The 9,184-nt window shown below is 47.3% G+C and overlaps 1 protein-coding gene across 1 annotated transcript in view; it reads left to right on the forward strand.

Moving 5' to 3' along the window:
- The window catches only part of RAD54L (RAD54-like (S. cerevisiae)), a 28,239-nt gene that overhangs the window by 6,133 nt on the left and 12,922 nt on the right, over positions 1 to 9,184 (forward strand). Inside the window, exons 4-9 of the mRNA XM_008566443.1 lie at positions 2,211 to 2,271; positions 2,965 to 3,100; positions 3,564 to 3,633; positions 3,749 to 4,037; positions 4,441 to 4,565; positions 8,594 to 8,744. Coding sequence (XP_008564665.1) covers positions 2,211 to 2,271; positions 2,965 to 3,100; positions 3,564 to 3,633; positions 3,749 to 4,037; positions 4,441 to 4,565; positions 8,594 to 8,744 — 832 coding nt within the window. The remainder of the gene's footprint in view (positions 1 to 2,210; positions 2,272 to 2,964; positions 3,101 to 3,563; positions 3,634 to 3,748; positions 4,038 to 4,440; positions 4,566 to 8,593; positions 8,745 to 9,184) is intronic.

Genomic DNA, 9,184 nt, shown 5'->3' on the forward strand with positions numbered 1-9,184 from the left:
AAGGAATTTTTGTTTTTAAAGTAGGAGAGAGTTAAGCATATTTTAAATGCTGGTGGGAAAGAGCTAGTAGAGAGAGAGGCTGAGATACAGAAGAGATTAGGCATAACGGATAGAGTGACTCTCTCTGGAAATGGGAAGCTTTGGCCTTGGTGGGAAGGAGGGATGCTCTCCCTCTCCTATCAGAAGGAAAGGATGGTATGAGTTATCAGTAACTAAATGAATAAAAAATGAGAGTATACTCTCTCTGCCCTGCCTCTACCACAGTCTGGTGAGTATTACCAGGCCAGATCCCCAAAGGCTGGCCCTTCCAAATCTTGCAGGCCATGGCTTCAGATGTTTTTGGCCAGGGATCCTCACATTTTTCCTTGCCAGTCACACAAGCCCGTAGTTCTCCCTGCAGAACCTATGACTCCTGGGTTCTATTGAAAGTCTTGCTTTTTAAATTTGGAGCATAAATTCTTGGCTACTTGGAGCCTCAAATCTAGCCTCTTATAATGATAGTCTTAAAAATAATATTTTCGTTTTAGAATTGATGCCAAATTAGAAAAGAAATTAGAGTCCATCTCCTTTTTCCTCTCGTTAGACCTAAGATTAGTTTTTTTGTTACTATCTTTCATGATGATTATCATTGCTACTCATAATTATAATAATCGTGCTAATTAATAATAGTCAATGAAAGATTTTTTTTTTTTTTTAAAAGATGACCAGTAACGGGGCCGGCCCGTGGCTCACTCGGGAGAGTGCGATGCTGATAACACCAAGGCCCCGGGTTCGGATCCCATATATGGATGGCCGGTTCGCTCACTGGCTGAGCGTGGTGCTGACAACACCAAGTCAAGGGTTAAGATCCCCTTACCGATCATTCTTAAAAAAAAAAAAAAAAAGATGACCGGTAAGGGGATCTTAACCCTTGACTTGGTGTTGTCAGCACCACGCTCAGCCAGTGAGCGAACCGGCCATCCCTATATAGGGATCCGAACCCGGGGCCTTGGTGTTCTCAGCACCACACTCTCCCGAGTGAGCCTCGGGCCGGCCCATCAACAAAAGATTTTATTCAGGTGCCAAGAAATGTGTGAATAAACAAAGGATTCAGATCTTTCTCCAACCTTGACCTTGTCTTGTTATTTAGTGTGATAATGAAGTTCATTTCTCCACATTCTTTTTCTATCTTTCAATAGATTACAAAAAAATATTCATTACATTTTTTCCTATTTAATGTACATTGAGTTTGTAGAAATTTATGATGATCTGTATGTGTGAAGAATACAAAGCTAAAAATTTCAAGGCAAGACAGGCTTGATCTATCTTTTTGCTAGAAGGGAGTTGGGTTTTTTTTTTTCTTTTTTTGGTGGCTGGTTGGTAAGGGGCTCTGAAACCATGACGTTGGTGTTATAAGGCTGTGCCGTAACAGGCTAAACTAACTGACAAGCCCAATCCGAACTCTTGACCTGAGTCTTTTTTCGTTACTGCTTTTTCTACTGATGTATTCCCATTAAAACTACCTTTAGTGTCTCTACTCTTGGTTTCTCCTTGCTGTTTTGGGTACCAGGTCTGGTTTTGTTGAGGTTCACAGGCTGTTGTAATCCCCCAAAGGGCTCAGGTGTGTATGGGCTAGAACTTTCATAGGAATCGTCAGAGTTAGCTCAGTGTTAACTCCCCTGCCTCCTCCTGTGCCCCTGTCCCGGCCTCACACGCCGTAGAAGAGTGCTGATTTCAAGCTGAAGTGCTGGTACAGAGACTTCCTTCAGGCCCTAGGTGAGGCACCAAAGCTACCTCTCTAGGATCTGTATGTACTACTTCCTGTCACCCTTGTCCCACTTGCTTTTTCTTGGTGATGGGCTTGCCCTACTCAGGTCCCTCTCATGTTGTCCCCTCTCTTGTGTCTTCCATGAACAGGAAGCTGCTGGCTCTGAGCTGAGTATGGCTATACTCAAACAGGTTGGGTTGGAGGCCACATTGCCCACTGGTTACAAGGAAGGGCCCAGGATCAGGAAAGTCCTACATCTATGATGGATGTGTGACTTGAGAAGGTGATTTAACTCCTCTGAGCCTCAGTTTGCTCATCTGTACAATGAGAATGCCAGTTATGTGGACCTCATAGGGCTGTTAGTGAGGATTAAATGGTAACAGGAATGCAAGAGTTTTAGGTCTGTGTCTAGCATACATTGTTAGCTATCAGTCCTGAATCCCTGTTTCTCCTTTCTTTTTAGGAAGCATTTATTCGAAGCATTTTGTCAAAGCCTTTCAAAGTCCCCATTCCAAATTATCAAGGTAAAATGGTGACTTCTGTTTTTTGGATCAGTCATGTATGAATGTGCCTGAATAGATTAAAAACCTCTGCTTTTGTAAATACAAGCTTAGCTGGGAATTGAAGATGCCAGGCCAGCTAAAACACAGCGGCTATGTTAAGGGTAACTCTCCTGAGGCCTGTGTGACAGCTGTGTTAGCCTCAGCAAGTGCTAAGGAAGCTCCTGGTGGCCCGAGGTGGCTGATAGAACCAGGTTTCCTTCAGTCTGAGTGTATTCAGTAGCATCTCCTTTGGGAGATTGACTGTATGGGAGGACTAGTTTGCAGAAGGTTTTTCCCTGTTTTATGTAGGGCACAGCATTTTGCTACATCTGAGGCTGGGGAGGGAGGAAGCCAAATCTCAAGAAGTCTCAGACATGAAAGACCCCCTTTAGGATTTCAGACCTTCCCAGGATTGACTTGAGCTGAGATGAACAAGACCTGGCCTTCCAGAAGTTTGTAGTTTAATGGGAGAAATGAAATGGGAAAAGCTCTGATCTGAGTCAGAATGGGATAATGGTCAGGTAGAGGTGCCCAAACCTGGTTTGGAGGAGTTCTGGGAGGGAAGAGGTCATATGGAAGCTCTGGGAGGGTTATGTGAAGGACATGTATTGAGCTGGGTCTGCTGGAACTCCTGAACATAGAGGCTCAGGTGACAGATTGACTGTTGGTTTCTAGGTCCTCTGGGTTATCGGGCATTGGGCCTGAAAAGGGTTGGGGTCCGCCGGGCCCTCCATGACCCCATGGAAGAAGGTGCTTTGGTTCTGTACGAGCCTCCTCCGCTGAGTGCCCATGACCAGCTGAAGCTTGACAAGTATGTGCACTGGTATTTCTTGAGCTGTTCTGGTCCTCTGTAAGTAAGTGCACATGCCTGGGAGGGTGGGGGGGTATTTTAGTGTGATTTCTCTTTGAAATTGGCATATGTTTTCAAAAAGCTGTCATGACTACTACATCACCTACAGAGTAGGTAGTTGGGGAAGGAGAGTGCCTGGGTAAGAGCATGTGTTCATGTCCATTTGGGGGGTTCCTCACCCCACTCCTGCCATGTTCTTTCAGGGGAGGTGGAGTGATTGATGTGATGACATAGGGAACCTATCCCCCTCTTCTAACTTTCTAACTCCTAGGGCAGTAGGAACTTGCTATGGTTTGGTTACCAGGCCAAGAAAGTCCTCTTAGGCAGCTGCCTCTGGTGATTCTGGATCAGCAGGACACGACTTCCTGAGGGTGTGCCCTTGCCCGTGTCTGAGCACCATGTTTTCTTTGCTGTGTTTTCTCAGGGAAAAACTCCCTGTCCATGTGGTCGTCGATCCTATTCTCAGTAAAATTTTGCGGCCTCATCAGAGAGAGGTAAATGAGGGTGAGCGGAATGAGATGTGGGCTAGGGGCTGAACCTGGAAGACTGACATCCCTGGGGCAGCTGCAATGTGGATGCCAAAGTGGACTGAATGCTGTTATTTCCCAGGGAGTGAAGTTCCTGTGGGAGTGTGTCACCAGTCGGCGCATCCCTGGCAGCCATGGCTGCATCATGGCTGATGAGATGGGCCTGGGAAAGACACTGCAGTGCATCACGTTGATGTGGACACTTCTGCGCCAGAGTCCAGAGTGCAAGCCAGAAATTGACAAGGCGGTGGTGGTGTCACCCTCCAGCCTGGTGAAGAACTGGTACAATGAGGTTGGGAAATGGCTTGGAGGGAGGATCCAACCTCTGGCCATCGACGGAGGATCTAAGGACGAGATAGACCAAAAGCTGGGTATGGAGCCTTAACAAAGATGGCTGCTCTTTTCTACCCAGCCTGTTGCTTGCTTTCTTATGTGTATGTGCATACCACTAAAGGCAATGCAGGGATAAAAGAGAAGAGGATTCCCATTGAAAATAGTTGAAATAAGTTGGTTATTTCCAGTTTAAATTAAAGGACTGTCAAACTATTTTTCTCTTTAAGATATTCAGGTTTGGGCCAGCCCCGTGGCTCACTTGGGAGAGTGCGGCACTGGTAGCGCCGAAGCCGTGGGTTCAGATCCTATATAGGGATGGCCAGTGCACTCATTAGCTGAGTGTGGTGCAGCCCACACCGTGCCGAGGGTTGCGATCCCCTTACTGGTCAAAAAAAAAAAAAGATATTCAGGTTTGTTCCCTTGACACCTTTTCTGTTGTAGAAGGATTCATGAACCAGCGTGGGGCCAGAGTGCCTTCTCCCATCCTCATCATTTCCTATGAGACCTTCCGCCTTCATGTTGGAGTACTCCAGAAAGGAAGTGTTGGACTGGTCATATGTGATGAGGTACTTGACTCTCAGCAGTCTGGGTGGTAGGAGAAATTCTGTCAAAGTCTCCTCACTGAGCACTGCCATCCAAGGGTTATACTAGTCACTGGGGAATGCTGAGGACAGAGGATGCTGCCTTGGACAGGAGACAAGTGAGAGGGAGAGCCTCTGACACTGGCCTGCCAAAAGAGGATTAAACAGTGCTTGGAATTCTGAGGAGAGTGAGGTGCTGTGGGCTGATTGATTTTGTTGCCTCTAGATATTATTCCTAGACCAAAGAAGGACCTTGAAGGATGGTCCTTCAAGAGAGAGGGATTTGGATGGGTGGAGGGACATGGCACAGTGTTTAGGGGAACAGGTTCTAGAGTCAGCCACTTACCAATAGTGTGACGTTGGACAAGTTACTCAACTACCTGAGCCTCTGTTTCTGAATCTGTAAAATGGGGTTATAATACCTGCCTCATAGATTATGTGAGGATTAAATGATGAGGTGATTGAGGGAAAGCTCTTATCACAGTGCCTGGTATGTCATAAGGCCTCGGTAGACGTCAGCTCTGATTTTTATTTTAGGCTAGGGGTTCTCTCATGAACAAAAGCACAGAGATAAGAAAGCCCAGTGTGGACAGTCCATCCACCTTGTAGTGATTTATGTTGACTCCCTGTCCCTTCTCTCTGGGCTAAAGGAAATATGGAGGTAGTCACTTCCTGGCTTTTTCCAGTATGCCTGAATGGTGGTAGAGATGCTAGTACTTAGAAAGTAGTGAGGGTGGCTGGGAGCTTCCTACTATAGAGAATTTTCCAGGACTCCAGTGGGATTGGCTACTCTGAGGCTGCTGGCATTGTTTGCATGTCTTGGGAGAGTCAAGGTCACTTATCCCTGGGGCTCTTGCAGAGAGAGGTGGCTGAAAGACTTGGCACCATCTGTCAACTGAGTGGCAGTCTTTTTTTTTTTTTTTTTTTTTTTTTTCTTTTTGTCTTTTGTCCGTGTCCGGCAACGGATCGCAACCCTCAGTGTTGCCCCCGTACCGGACCGGGGACCGGCGACGGGATCGCAAGCCTCGGCGTTGCTCCCGCGCCTCGCTCAGCCAGTGAGCGGGAGCCGGTCTGTACGTGGGATCCGAACCCTCGGACGGGAGCGCTGCCGCGCTTCCCAAGCGGCGCACTATCCAGTGCGCCACCGGGCCGGCCCCTGAGTGGCAGTCTTTTTTTTTTTTTTTTTTTTTTTTTTTGTCTTTTTGTCTTTTGTCCGTGTCCGGCAACGGATCGCAACCCTCAGTGTTGCCCCCGTACCGGACCGGGGACCGGCGACGGGATCGCAAGCCTCGGCGTTGCTCCCGCGCCTCGCTCAGCCAGTGAGCGGGAGCCGGTCTGTACGTGGGATCCGAACCCTCGGACGGGAGCGCTGCCGCGCTTCCCAAGCGGCGCACTATCCAGTGCGCCACCGGGCCGGCCCCTGAGTGGCAGTCTTGACTGTGCCCTGGGGACTATAGATTAGCCCAGTATCTGAGGGTCTTTAGGGAGGGGACAGAGGAGAAAAGCTTGCTTTTGGGTACAATGCTTGCTAGCTGTGAGCTGTTTCCCAGTTGCACTTTTGTGTTTGTGAAAAGGCAGTCATGGTCTGGCATGTCTGCAAACTCTTAATACCCTGATGGGCTGTTCTTACTGGTGGGAGTAAGGGATTTAGTGAGTTGAGGTTGCGGTATGCATGAGAGCAGACACTGTGCAGGGCACAAGGGACCCAGCTGCCTCTTGTGTCACCACAGCTGGAACTTGAATCTAGGTCTGAAATTCTAAATCCTGGATTTCTCCTATCCCTACTGCCTTGTATGCAACCCAAAGCTTGGTGTAGGAAGAAAGTAGGCTCAGGTATAGAAAGGCTATCCTTGTGTACCTCATCCAGACCCACGTATGTTCCTTCACAAGTGCTGGAACACAAAGCAAGCCAGATGAGAGATGTTGGGGAAATGCATAGAATACACGAATGCTACTCATAGGTCTCATGTTTCAGAAAGGGAGAAGTGTTTGTATTTAATCTAGGTATCATTTTTTATTTTTAAAAGCGATAAGCTGAGTACTCCCTCTGATCAGAAATTCAGCAGCAGCTTATAAATAAGAGCCATGACAACTTTTCATCTGTCTAAATATTTCATTTGCTGAGATGCCAGAGTTTGTGTTTTAAATCCATGGATGATGGTGGCAGGAGCTGGGTCTACAGCCTCAGTGACTGGTTCAAGAGGGATCTGGGATTGTCTTTCCCTTCTGCAGAGGCCACAGAGGTAGTGTGGCAGCCCAGTTCATTTGCTGGGTTATCTATTAAGTGCCTGTTACATGTCAGGCCCTGGGGATCCCATGATGCATTCCCTCAGGGAGCTTCAGTTTAGAGGGACCCCAGTTGTCGATGCCCATTTCCCTAAGACCTTTTGGATAATTTCCTCACAAGTTTCAAGTCTCATTTCCTTCTTTAGCTCAGATGTCTCAGCCTTCTGTTTTAGGGCTAGTGCTTGAAACCTCCAGTAATTTTTAAAAATTTAAAATTCTATGTTTATTACTGTTGGCCATTGATTCATTCTTTCATTCAAGTAACATTCACTGAGCAGTACTCTGTGCATGGCTCTGTCCTATACACTGAAATTATAAAGGTGAATCTGACATGGTCTCTGCCTTAAGAAGTTCATGCCTGGTTGAGAAGATAAAGTCGAGTGTGATACATAGTCTAGTATCTGTAGCAGTGGATGAGAGGCAGAGCATTATGGTGCTCTGACTTTAGAGTTATGTGGATCTGAGTCCAAATCCCATCTCTTCTACTTTCTACCAGCGTGATCTTGTATAACTCTTCACCTCTCTGAACCTTAGTTTCTTCATTTCTAAAATGAGTATTATAATTTCCTCTTGGTGTGGATTATAAAAGAGAATATAGGTAAAGGCCTTAGTATAGTGCCTGGCACATTAAAAGGGTTAAATATATTAGCAGCCATTATGCACATAGTCCCATAGGAGCACAGAGAACAGCCTGGGGTCACTTAGGAAGGCTTCGCATAGGAGGTGACATTTGAGGAATTTGCTGTGGAAGAGAGCTCTAGGCAGAGAAGTGGCATGGGCAAAGAGACAAAGAAATCCAGCATTAGGGGTGACAAGGAGGTAAGGCTTCCTGGTTAGTATCAGAGAAGTTAGCTGGGGCCTCGTTGAGAAGGGCTTTGAAGGCTAAGCTAATGAGCTATGAGAGCTTGGACTTGATCCTATAGAAGGGAGAGTCAGTGGAGGGTCTGTGTTTAATTGCATTGTCAAAGGCTGACCAGAAGGAAGCAAGCCTGGTTTATTTACTCATTCTGTCACTGCTGGTTCAATATTATGTGCCTTGCTGAGTGGGGTCTGGATATAGAAAAGGCACAGGCCTGATCTTGTCCATGTGTTTCTCGGAGAAAGAGGGAACGTGGTAGGGTCCTTTACCATTTTCTTGAAAAAGGCTTAAAAGAGAGAGGTAACAGAGGTGTATGGAGGGGTGGGGGGACAGGGAGAATAGGAATTGGGGAAGGGATGTGAAGGGAGTTAGACGTAGACTCTTTAGATATACCAGCTGTGTGGATTCTGGTGGAAGGAGGAGCCTGGGCCAAGTCCCTTTAGCACTGACCCTAAGACAAGGCCTACAGGCTAATATGGAAGGCATCTGGCTCAGAAGGTTCTAGGGTGGTTAGGTTGGTGGAGAGGGAGGACTCCCTGAAAGCATGGGTCAATAACATGACCACATGATCTCTGAAGAGGATAGGTGGGCTGCCAAGGCTCTGGAGGTTGGAGCAGGCTAAGGAATGGGAGGGAACAGAGGGAATCCTTGCTTTATCGATACAGCACTGATCTAGCAACTGAAGGCCTATCTTTTGAGGCTAATATATCTCCCCATGCAAGGGGTGAATTCTCTCTCATGCTGCCCCCTGCTTAGTTCCCAAGGCCCCAGGACTTGTAATGTTTGTGACTCCTCTTTTTCTGTCTACACAAGACTTTATACTATATAGGGATGCCACATCTTACCATGAGAATTAATTCCTTTGCAGGGACACAGGCTGAAGAACTCTGAGAATCAGACTTATCAGGCCCTGGACAGCTTGAACACCAGCCGGCGGGTGCTCATCTCTGGAACCCCCATCCAGAATGATCTGCTTGAGTATTTCAGCTTGGTACATTTTGTTAATTCAGGCATCCTGGGTAAGAATCCAATCTTGTCTGCCACATTGGAAAGGAGCCTGCCTAGTCTTTGGGAGTGTAATTCCAGCTGAGGAGAGAATGCTAGTTATGTGTGGGTCACCAGGAACCCTTATAGGAAGGCTTCTATGTCAGGATGTAGCAAAGTCATTGGAGGACCTTGGCTCTGCTGAGCCACTTTGGCCATTTTTCCACTATAGAGGTGGCAGGGGCTTATCCTGGGGATGGTGTCACTATGAGCTGAGGATGGAAATATTATCCCAGGCATTTTTTTTTTTTTTTTTTTTTGGTCTTTTTCCGTGTCCGGCAACGGATCGCAACCCTCAGTGTCGCCCCCGCACCGGACCGGGGACCGGCAACGGGACCGCAACCCTCGGTGTTGCCCCCGCGCCTCGCTCAGCCAGTGAGCGGGAACCGGTCTGTATGTGGGATCCGAACCCTCG

This window comes from Galeopterus variegatus, unplaced genomic scaffold, assembly GCF_000696425.1.
Source record: "Galeopterus variegatus unplaced genomic scaffold, G_variegatus-3.0.2 Scaffold242, whole genome shotgun sequence".
Taxonomy (NCBI): Eukaryota; Metazoa; Chordata; class Mammalia; order Dermoptera; family Cynocephalidae; genus Galeopterus; species Galeopterus variegatus.